We start from the raw sequence: 12398 nt of genomic DNA on the forward strand, positions 1-12398 counted from the left end.
GCGCATAGGCTGTCATTCCAATCGATGGTTTTGAGATCCCCTATAATAGACACATAGTCAGCTTTATAAAAATTTAGTTAAGTGTTACCTCTCGTTCGTAATAAAGATATTTTAGAATATTCAAAACTTAACAATAAGCTAGGATGATTCGCGTGTACTTATCGATTCGGAGGGGAATGACACATCAATACAAGACATATTACTTAATACTAAATCTAAAAAACGATTATCGCTATTACGTATACTATTAAATTGCTTTAGGCTGTTAATAGACATAAAATCAACCAACACAAATACAAGCCAAGCCTAAGTATTGTTATAATTACAAACTGTCATAAAAGCTTCATTATTAAGCGATCTCCAATTAATGAACCCTAGATTGAAATCACCAAGAATAATGACGTCATCGCTTAAGTGTAAAGCTCGGTCAACATTGTTTAAAATATGTGTCAAAGTTCCAATTTTTACAGGAGGAGGAAGGTATACTACACATATTGAAAGTTTCTTTATTATTTTGTTAATATTTATATGTAACGTGACCCATAAGTCCTCAACATCCGATTCGCATGCCTCAACTCTGAAAGAAGAAATTTCTTTGGAGACTCCCAATATGACACCTCCACCATCAGATTTGGTATCGGTAGAACTTGAACGATGCCTACGATAAACAGTGTATATATATTATCAAATAGTTCCATGTTCGAAATACCAGATTTCAGCCAAGTTTCTGTAAGAGCGATGATCTTATAATTAGAAGTTGATAAATATTTGAGAAAACTAGCTGTTTTAGTTCTCAACCCTTGAACTTTTTGATAATAAATGTTAAGCATCGTAAATAATAATCAGTGTGTTACTAGGCTAAAGATACAAAAAACTTACAAACTAATATACTATACTATACTAATTATATAATAAAATATTGATTCCATTTCCGCTAATTTAATTATTCTTTAATATTATCTAATATCCAATCGACGTATTCTCTGACATCCGTGTAAACGCCTGGGAACAACGTTCCACATTGTATTGGACCGTGCGACACGATGCCATACTGGACGTAACTATTAACACCATTGTAGTTAGCTTTCATCATTAGAGGTCCTCCGGAGTCACCGTTACAAGAGTCCTTTTTGAGTTCTCCTGCACAGAATTGTTTCTTAACGGCATCCTGATTATTTCTGTTGTAGAAGCCTTCACATTCAGCTTCAGTTTTCACAGGAACTTCGACTCTCAACAATACTCCAGATTCTCTACCAGTTTCAGTGAAGCCCCAACCAGCTACTGTGCCGTATTCATGATCTAGACGTTTGTTACGTAGTTCAAGTGACAGTGGTAGGCAGATTGGTTCCACGTTTGCTGTAAAATTATGAAAAGGCTCAATTGTAAAATACACAAAGTCCTAGTGAATACCGTATGAAATTTTGTTATTCAATAAGTACATGTATTTTTCATTGAAGGAAGACGCATTAGTGTGTTTCTGTTTTTGATGTGACCGCTACTACATAATCTATGCTAACATTTCTTTGGTACATTAAGTTTATCTAATCGTCTTTTTGTGAGCTAAAATATCTATTGCAATATTATTTAATAATACTTACGGTAGTTAAAGACGATCTCGCCATCTACTCGCAGCAAAGCAATGTCATTCGCGGTTGGTGATCTTTGATAATTTTCATGTGGAATTATTTCTGTGACATACATATCCTAAAAATGCATATTTGTATTAAGGGATAGTTTATCACGAACAACAACAATGCATGATGCATAACAAACAACAAATTTAACTTTAATCAAATGGCGCGTTTATCCAAAACTGGCTTTAATAACTGACACTGGGTTTTGAGCGTTATACTCATCCACTAGCCAAACTATAGATTCTTAATCATTTCCAATGATGTAAAACCTAAATGTTAGCATGAAATTTGAATAAAATATAGCAAGTGGCCAACAATTGAATTCATTTTCAGTATTTTCGTTATGAAAAATGGGTAAACCTGGACTTCTTTTTTGCAGATAGTTTTGTGCTTTTCATAGTCGCAATCCTTTTCCAAATTAATATCAAACTCTCCTATTCTGACAGATGCGATTTTTTTATCAACGACACAATGAGCCGCTGTCAGAATATATTTAGAGGTAATGATAGTTCCACCACATTGAAATTGGGGACCTTCGCCTGAAAAATCATCAAAAATAAGTGCCTTAGGCCTCGATAATTGGGTTGTTACTATGTTTGCGTAATCGTTACAAACATGCAATAGATAATTAATTTGGTTTTAATTACATAGATGTCATTTCAATATAACATGGACAAATAAATAGTGTGTTGAATAAATAACGTAACCTTTACACACAGTATTCATAAGTTTTATTTTTAATACTTAATTTATAGAATAATATAATAAACATTAGAAACCGCTGTGGATTGTATGAATGTTACCAGGTAACCAGTATGTCAAGGGTGTCAATGTAACCTATGATTTTTTTTTAAACCATTGCCCTAGTTCTCGGATCCGATTATTCGGCATCCAATCTACTGTGCTTACCACTCGGATCCGATTTTTTATTTATAAAAATAAAATAAAATGCATTCATGCATATTTTGAAAAAATCATATTCACTTTATCAAAATTTGCCATACAATTTTCCGGTTATTACTTCATTAGCATTCTATGTGTTAACAATATTTTTTCAAAACGTCTATAAGCTAACACTTACGTGTTTCATGAGCGATCAGTACCATCCATGGAAATTCGAATAGTTTAGCTTTTCTGCCGCCAATAATTCGATTTCCCCAAATGCTACCACATCTATCCGGCAGCATGGTTTCTTGATCTATTCCTGCCCATCTACTTTCTATATAATTTTCCTTCGGAGGAGTTGATTGTGGACTTGTATTTAAGCTGGGGAATTCTGAGCAACATACCTATGAGAATCATGAAAAATTTAGTCGTTCTAGTGCCGAATTAAGTAACTCTCTGATTTCAACCCTATAACACATATTGGGATCCAAAATAAAATAATATTATTTTTGATTTTCCATCGCGATTTGAAACAAATTTTACCACCACTTGAAACACCGTGGCTATTCCTTCGTTGAAAATCTTATGCAATTATTATTCTGCGAATTTTACAAATTAAAAGCTATTGATTACCATAAAGTCGGAGTCTTCATCTTCCGTTTCTGTTCCACACGCAGCTTTCTCAAATAGCTTATTTGTTTCGTCGCCTGGCTTGAACCGAGCATGATCAACTGCTGCTTTACATGTGTAATAAATTTGACAATCGCTGCAATATCCTACAAAAAATAGTTTTATTAATTAGATTAACATTTATAATATATCTTATGTTCTCTTATAGGATATAGCTTCTGACTCATATGTAATTTAACACTTCCCTGTTTAATCGAAAAGTCAAAGATAGTTGAATTTAGACTGCCTTTCATAATTTATTTAAAATAATATAATAGAATACTATAACAAAACCACAATATGTGGAACCAGCTGACGTATTTCCGAATCAATTCGACTTAGGGTCCTTCAAGAAAAGAGCGTACCAATTCTTAAAAGGTCGGCGTTGCCTTTTAAGAATTGGTACACTCGCGAGCCCTCTAGCATCAAGAGTGTCCATGGGCTGTATCACTTAACATCAGGTAAGCCTCCTGCCCGTTTGCCCCTTCTTCTATAAAAAAAACCGTGGTTAACTTAGTTACCTTTTTGAATTGCAATCTTTAATCTTTATTTTAGCAACGTGATTTATTTTCATGTCAACAATAATATAAAGTTACACCACGAGCTACGTATTTACCTTATATAATTAAACTATTTGTCTATTTTTAAGGCAAACCGCTTTTTTCTTGAAATTAAGATTAGATTAGCTAGACAATTTGTAATAAATTACGATTATAATCAGTTATTGTATTGCGTGTACGATGCAAAGAGCTTTCCTATTTTTAAGACCGATAAGCAATATTTAACACTTAAAAGGAAATACGTACGTTCACTATATACCAGATAACACGAACGTAGCACTAATAAACTTAAAAATATATTTACAAACATCTTAAAGGTGTGGTCTTTGTGAATTACTAACAAAGACTAACTTTATTCGATCCACATAATATAAAATATTTTTTTATAATGACACATATATAATTATACATATTTATGTATATTTTCCTCGAGCATTGCAATCGGTACGGTATTTATAACATACAATTTAATTAAATACCACATGCATATTTCCTGAATTTTATATCTGCCGTTTCTGTGCTAGGCATGACGTAATTATCTGATATTAATTAACAATGTCCATGGACAAGACGATTCCGTCGCCAAGCATATTTTAATCAGTTACATGCAGATTGTTTCCATGCCAACCGGATGACCAAAATCTAGGAAATGACGTATAATGTTTTTTTTTTAATTTAATTTTCTTCAATTATATGAATTTTATTTATACTTTAGTGATAGTTTAGTTAGTTAGATGGTTTATCTGACTCGTTCCAAGGTCTTTTGAGCAAATGCAGCCTTTCATTTGGTATAGTCCATACAATCATTACAAATACCTGGAATAATCAATCTAGGTTAACGACATGGGCGTATCATAAATTTGTAGGGCTCTATACTATAACGGGTAAGTCCCCAGTAATAGACGCAGACGTAAATTTTTTTTTATTAGACTGACCGAAAACAAGGGACGGGGATAGAATTTCCAGTTCCGTTCGATAGACGCGCGTCGCACATGGGTGGATTGAACTTATTTATTTATTAAGTCTACAACATCATAAATATTACGAAATCTACTGATAATTTTAAAAAATCTTCTATCTAATATGTACGACAATATATGTAAACAAAATTACCAAGAATTAAAGTACTTAAAGTAGTGAAAAAAAACAAAAAAAACTCTTCTAAAACCATGTTTCTCATCAATGATACAGCCGTCAACACATTTGTAGATACAGGACATACTCGAAGAGCTTGGAAAAACAAGATAAAATACAAATAGGACGGTAATTATTTACGTCGGTGATATCTCCCTTTTTATATACACAGGTACAACACGAGACATTTTCCATACATCAGGAAAAACACCATCTTTAAGAGATCTATTATAAATAATAGTTAGGGGCAAAGATAACACTAATCTACAACGTTTTACAAAGATAGGGGGAATCGAGTCTGGCCCGGCTCCTTTGTTAGTAATAAGTTCTTTTATTTTCTTAGATATTTCATCTTCACTAAAGCTAACAGACATAAGGCCATCAACATTGCCAATATCAAAAAAAAAGTAGAAATAGAAAATTGATACGAAAAAAGATTAGCAATATCAGGTGAAGACTGGGCTGTAACATTGTCCATTTTCATGCACAAGGGAAGCGGTGAGTGACCACCTTTCTTATTTTTTATAAAACTTCAAAAACATTTAGGATAATTAGGAATACTTGCCTCAATATTTCGCTTATATTTAGCAATCATCATAAAGTTTGTGACAACGTTTTCTAATAATGTGATACTCTATTTCGTCTCGAGGATTCTTGTATATTCGATACCTCTTACGTGTTTTATTCTTTTTCAGCAAGTAATTTTATTAAGGAGGAACTGAACCACACTGGATACTTAGATTTCGTGATTGACGTTTTAGGAACAAATTTGCTAATGTTAAGTATTTTGAAGAAGTCAGAAACCATATCATTAACATTATCGTGAGCGCATAGGCTGTCATTCCAATCGATGGTTTTTAGATCCCCTGTAATAGACACATAGTCAACTTTATAAAAATTTAGTTTAGTGTTACCTCTCGTTCGTAATAAAGATATTTTAGAATATTCAAAACTTAACAATAAGCTAGGATGATTCGCGTGTACTTAACAATTCGGAGGGGAATGATACATTAATACAAGACATATTACTTAATACAAAATCTAAAAAACGATTATCGCTATTACGTATACTATTAAATTGCTTTAGGCTGTTAATAGACATAAAATCAACCAACGCAAATACAAGCCCAGCCTAAGTATTGTTATAATTACAAACTGTCATAAAAGCTTCATTATTTAGCGATCTCCAATTAATGAACCCTAGATTGAAATCACCAAGAATAATGACGTCATCGCTTAAGTGTAAAGCTCGGTCAACATTGTTTAAAATATGTGTCAAAGTTCCAATTTTTACAGGAGGAGGAAGGTATACTACACATATTGAAAGTTTCTTTATTATTTTGTTAATATTTATATGTAACGTGACCCATAAGTCCTCAACATCCGATTCGCATGCCTCAACTCTGAAAGAAGAAATTTCTTTGGAGACTCCCAATATGACACCTCCACCATCAGATTTGGTATCGGTAGAACTTGAACGATGCCTACGATAAACAGTGTATATATATTATCAAATAGTTCCATGTTAGAAATACCAGATTTCAGCCAAGTTTCTGAAGGAGCGATGATCTTATAATTAGAAGTTGATAAATATTTGAGAAAACTAGCTGTTTTAGTTCTCAACCCTTGAACTTTTTGATAATAAATGTTAAGCATCGTAAATAATAATCAGTGTGTTACTAGGCTAAAGATACAAAAAACTTACAAACTAATATACTATACTATACTAATTATATAATATAAGAATATTGATTCCATTTACGCTAATTTAATTATTCTTTAATATTATCTAATATCCAATCGACGTATTCTCTGACATCCGTGTAAACGCCTGGGAACAACGTTCCACATTGTATTGGACCGTGCGACACGATGCCATACTGGACGTAACTATTAACACCATTGTAGTTAGCTTTCATCATTAGAGGTCCTCCGGAGTCACCGTTACAAGAGTCCTTTTTGAGTTCTCCTGCACAGAACTGTTTCTTAACGGCATCCTGATTATTTCTGTTGTAGAAGCCTTCACATTCAGCTTCAGTTTTCACAGGAACTTCGACTCTCAACAATACTCCAGATTCTCTACCAGTTTCAGTGAAGCCCCAACCAGCTACTGTGCCGTATTCATGATCTAGACGTTTGTTACGTAGTTCAAGTGACAGTGGTAGGCAGATTGGTTCCACGTTTGCTGTAAAATTATGAAAAGGCTCAATTGTAAAATACACAAAGTCCTAGTGAATACCGTATGAAATTTTGTTATTCAATAAGTACATGTATTTTTCATTGAAGGAAGACGCATTAGTGTGTTTCTGTTTTTGATGTGACCGCTACTATATAATCTATGCTAACATTTCTTTGGTACATTAAGTTTATCTAATCGTCTTTTTGTGAGCTAAAATATCTATTGCAATATTATTTAATAATACTTACGGTAGTTAAAGACGATCTCGCCATCTACTCGCAGCAACGCGATGTCATTCGCGATTGGTGATCTTTGATAATTTTCATGTGGAATTATTTCTGTGACATATATATCCTAAAATTGCATATTAGTATTAAGAGACTGCTTATCACGAACAACAACATGCATGATGCATAACAAACAACAAATTTAACGAAATGGTGCGTTTATCCAGAACTGACTTTAATAACTGACACTGGGTTTTGAGCGTTATACTCATCCACGAGCAAAACTATTGATTCTTATTTATTTCCAATGATGTAAAGTCTAAATGTTAGCATGAAATTTGAATAAAATATAGCAGGTGGCCAACAATTGAATTCATTTTCAGTATTTTCGGTATGTAAAATGGGTAAACCTGGACTTCTTTTTTGCAGATAGTTTTGGGCTTTTCATAGTCGCAATCCTTTTCCAAATTAATATCAAACTCTCCTATTCTGACAAATGCAATTTTTTTATCAACGACACAATGAGCCGCTGTCAGAATATATTTGGAGTTAATGATAGTTCCACCACATTGAAATTGGGGATCTTCGCCTGAAAAATCATCAAAAATAAGTGCCTTAGGCCTCGATAATTGGGTTGTTACTATGTTTGCGTAATCGTTACAAACATGCAATAGATAATTAATTTGGTTTTAATTACATAGATGTCATTTCAATATAACATGGACAAATAAATAGTGTGTTGAATAAATAACGTAACCTTTACACACAGTATTCATAAGTTTTATTTTTGAAGTGAAACTTCTTTATCGACGTATGGGAGAAATTTTGTAAGAAAACGTCACGTTTTTCGGTTACGCGCCATGATGTTTTTTTTATCGAAGTTTAGTATAGTGACGTAAAGAATATAATGTAATATATTATGATAATAATAACAACAATATATTAGTTTTGAAGTATGGTTTAAAATAAGAATAACAATATATTAATTTGAAAGTGATAAAATAAAAAGACTTGTTCGAATTTAAGTGAATTTACAAGAAAAGTGAGAGTGATTATACATTTCGTTTTATAAATTCAACACGTATAAGCATGATTTTAATATTTATTTGAGGTTAACCCCACTTTTTGATTCTAAGTATCAGTGAATGTATATAAATCTGTTAAAATTAGCAAGTATTAATAAATATGACTGAAAAAATTGTTTTTCTTAAGGCTTAAGCCTTATCTACCCCATTTTCGTGAAGTTGCAAATAGTAGAAAAATGATATGTCGTAAAGAAGTTTCACTTCCTACCTGTGTACTCTGGTACACACACATATTTTGTAATACTTAATTTATAGAATTACATTATTTACATACACAGCGGTTTCTAATGTTTATTACATAATAAACATTAGAAACTGCTGTGGATTGTATGAATGTTTCCAGGTAACCAGTATGTCAAGGGTGTCAATAAAACCTATGAATTTTTTGTACATCTTTATATTGTTAAAAGAAAAATGACATTTCGCAAATTGACCTTTCTTTGTTGCTTTGTTTGCCAATGAGATTCGTTTTTAGATTAGGTTTTTTAGTTGAACCGTGCGAGGATTCCGTTCCCGTTTTTTTTTAAACCATTGTGATCCCTAGCTATATATATAATAAAAATAATATACATTCATGTATATTTTGAAAAAATCATATTTACTTTATCAAAATTGGCCATAAAATTTTCCGGTTATTACTTTGTATCCATTGTTTAAGCATTCTATGTGTTAACAATATTTTCTCAAAACGTTTATAAGCTGACACTTACGTGTTTCATGAGCGATCAGTACCATCCATGGAAATTCGAATAGGTTAGCTTTTCTGCCGCCAATAATTCGATTTCCCCAAATGCTACCACATCTATCCGGCAGCGTGGTTTCTTGATCTATTCCTGCCCATCTACTTTCTATATAATTTTCGGTCGGAGGAGTTGATTGTGGACTTGTATTTAAGCTGGGGAATTCTGAGCAACATACCTATGAGAATCATGAAAAATTTAGTCGTTCTAGTGCCGAATTAAGTAACTCTCTGATTTCAACCCTATAACACATATTGGGATCCAAAATAAAATAATATTATTTTTGATTTTCCATCGCGATTTGAAACAAATTTTACCACCACTTGAAACACCGTGGCTATTCCTTTGTTGAAAATCTTATGCAATTATTATTCTGCGAATTTTACAAATTAAAAGCTATTGATTACCTTAAAGTCGGAGTCTTCATCTTCCGTTTCTGTTCCACACGCAGCTTTCTCAAAAAGCTTGTTTGTTTCGTCGCCTGGCTTGAACCGAGCATAATCAACTGCTGCTTTACATGTGTAGTAAATTTGACAATCGCTGCAATATCCTACAAAAAATAGTTTTATTAATTAGATTAACATTTATAATGTATCTTATGTTCTCTTATAGGATTTAGTTTCTGCCTCATATGTTATTTAACACTTAAAAGCGAAAAAATGTCATACTTAAACATTAACTTCCCTTATTTTTGTTTAAGTTAATAAATTGTTAGACGGTTTCCGTGCCAGTTCAATTCAAAATCAGTTTATTTATTTATTTTATTAAATTATTCTTACAGGAATACACATTCATACATAAACATAATCATCTATTCATTTAGTTAACACAATGTGCACTTATAAAGTAAATAAAGAAATCCATTTTACAGACGATATTTTACATCAAGTTTACAGACGATTAAAATTAAGTATTGAGTTACTTATGATTTAATTATATTTTGATTTTGATCTAGATGTGAGTTCAAGTTCATATGACGCAGAACCATTGAACCGTTATAAACAACACGCAATTAATCTTATTAATTATTATGTGTATACGGTATGATCGAACAAACGATTTACAATGTTATGTAGTGCAGAGCTGCTACTAATAATAATCAAAGAGATACTAAAGCTAAAAAACGTATCTAATTAATTGATTTTTAAGAAAATTCACTTTATGGTTGTTTTCGAAAGAAGATTGTTATTTTGTTTCAATTGTTGAATGTTGCGTTTAATATATTAAGAGAAATAGGAGAACTACTTTTAAGTCAAATAACCCAAAAGTTGTCTTTATGATAGTTGAATTTAGATTGTCTTTCATAATTTAATTATACATGTATGCAATAAAACAATCGTGATTAAATTAGTACCGTTTTTGAATTTATTTAAAATTTATTTTAGCATCACGATTTCTTTTAATTTCAACAATAATATAAAGTTACACCACGAATTAATTATGTAATATAATTAAACTATTTGTCTACTTTTTAAGCCAAACCGCTTTTTTCTTGAAATTAAGATTTATATAGACAGAGCTAGACAATTTGTAATAAATTAAGATAATAATCTGTTATTGTATTGCGTGTGCGATGCAAAGAGCTTTATTTCCTATTTTTTAGATCGATTTGCAATTTTTAATACTTAAAAGGAATTACGTACGTTCACTATATACTAGATAACACGAATGTAGCACTAATAAACCTAAAAATATATTAACAAACATGTTAAAGGTGTGGTCTTTGTGAAACACTTACATAGACTAACTTAATTCGACCCACATAATAAAAAATCTTTTATTATAATGACGCATATACATATATATATTTGTTTTCCTCAAACTTTGCAATCAGTGTGGTATTTATAACATACAATTTAAGTTAATACGATAAGGTAAGGACGTGGGAATATCAATAGGTGCTCTTCTCCTGGTAATCGTATTCATAACCTCCACGGTACTTCTGGTGCGGCTGATTCAAAGATCCAGACGTAAGCCAGTCCCTGTAATACAGGTCCTGCAGCTGGATGATATCGCAAGAGATTACTTGGATACTATAGGAGGTAGGTAAGGATTTAGCCAGTGTCATGGTCGGGATTAAGAATTGATCAATTCTTTGTTAAATAGCGGTACAGATTAACGGCCAAACCCAATAACCTATCTCAATACAATTTTGACCATCTAAGATAGAAATCTTAATCCAAATATTGATTAAAGTGAGTCAATAATCAATCGAGGGACTGTAATAGCCATCTGTCGATACCAGTTATCCATAGTAGGTCGGATCGGTGTATATGGATAGACCTTGGTATGAAAATGACAGTTCACCCGTTTGCTCCCTGTTCTATAAAAAAATACGAGTATAACAATATCTTTTACTTAATTTTCAGACCATCTCAGAGTTTTTTTTGATATACTAATTTCCCATTTCTTTATCCTCGACTCTTGATCTGCGGGACCTTATTTTATAGTCATATATTGTAAGATAAATTAAGAAATTTTCTAATATATAATAATTACTATTCCATATTCATATATATCATATTTTTAGAACATAAAATCCATGCATCGCGAAGTCTTCGATCCTGCAGTAGTGGATACTCGGACGGTTCAAACGAGTCGGGGCCCCCCGTAGACCGACGATCTAAGGCACGACTGAATTGGGATTGGGAGCCTCCACCACCCGATGTCACCTTAACGCTTCACAGGGAAAGTACTGTTTAGTGAAAAAAAACATGAAAGAGTTTACAAGGAATGAAGTGACAAAGTGTAAAAATATTTTCCAAGTGTTGATAATATGTCACCGTTAAATTGTATATACATTCGTGATCTATTAAAATAAATGATTCGATATTTTTTAATAAGAGTACATATTATTATTTTACTGTATATATTTGTATATTGGTGACTGAAAACGTTTTGTGGCAACCATCCTCTCTTTTACTGTTTTGTCCCTGTTTATCAGTTCTACCGTACGATTAAAATATTTGACTCAACATCTACTTTGTCGAATTCATTGTAGTATTACAGTTGAATACATAATTTATGACATTTCGGTAGTTGGGTACAATGTACAGTGAGAGAAGCTTGAATATGCTGCCGTCACTTTACATTCTGTACAAAAAAAACCACCATGAATTGTATGATGTATCTGGACTGTATCACAGAATTGAAGACAAACGAAGCTGCCTATAACATAACATCCTTCAAGAAAAGAGCGTACAAATTCTTAAAAGGCTGGCAACGCACTCGCGAGGCCTCTAGCATCGAGTGTCCATGGGCGGCGGTATCACTTAACATCAGGTG

General features: G+C 32.3%; 2 protein-coding genes across 2 annotated transcripts; both read right to left on the minus strand.

Annotated features, from left to right (window-relative positions):
- Positions 1-492: 492 nt before the first annotated feature.
- Positions 493-4124, minus strand: LOC123689128 (CLIP domain-containing serine protease 2-like). The gene is made up of 6 exons (XM_045627969.1): positions 3995-4124; positions 3153-3295; positions 2716-2923; positions 1995-2173; positions 1599-1704; positions 493-1356 (listed from the first exon to the last, which is right to left on the minus strand). The coding sequence occupies exons 1-6, from the start codon at positions 4056-4058 to the stop codon at positions 944-946; spliced, it is 1113 nt and encodes a 370-aa protein (XP_045483925.1). The 5' UTR covers positions 4059-4124; the 3' UTR covers positions 493-943.
- Positions 4125-6200: 2076 nt separating this feature from the next.
- On the minus strand, positions 6201-10865 carry LOC123689124 (CLIP domain-containing serine protease 2-like). Its single transcript, XM_045627934.1, has 6 exons — positions 10757-10865; positions 9521-9663; positions 9084-9291; positions 7699-7877; positions 7310-7415; positions 6201-7067 (listed from the first exon to the last, which is right to left on the minus strand). Exons 1-6 carry the CDS (start codon positions 10818-10820, stop codon positions 6655-6657), a joined length of 1113 nt encoding a protein of 370 aa, XP_045483890.1. The 5' UTR covers positions 10821-10865; the 3' UTR covers positions 6201-6654.
- Between the last annotated feature and the right edge of the window lie 1533 nt (positions 10866-12398).

The sequence above is a fragment of the Pieris rapae genome, chromosome 1 (assembly GCF_905147795.1).
Source record: "Pieris rapae chromosome 1, ilPieRapa1.1, whole genome shotgun sequence".
NCBI classification, from domain to species: domain Eukaryota; kingdom Metazoa; phylum Arthropoda; class Insecta; order Lepidoptera; family Pieridae; genus Pieris; species Pieris rapae.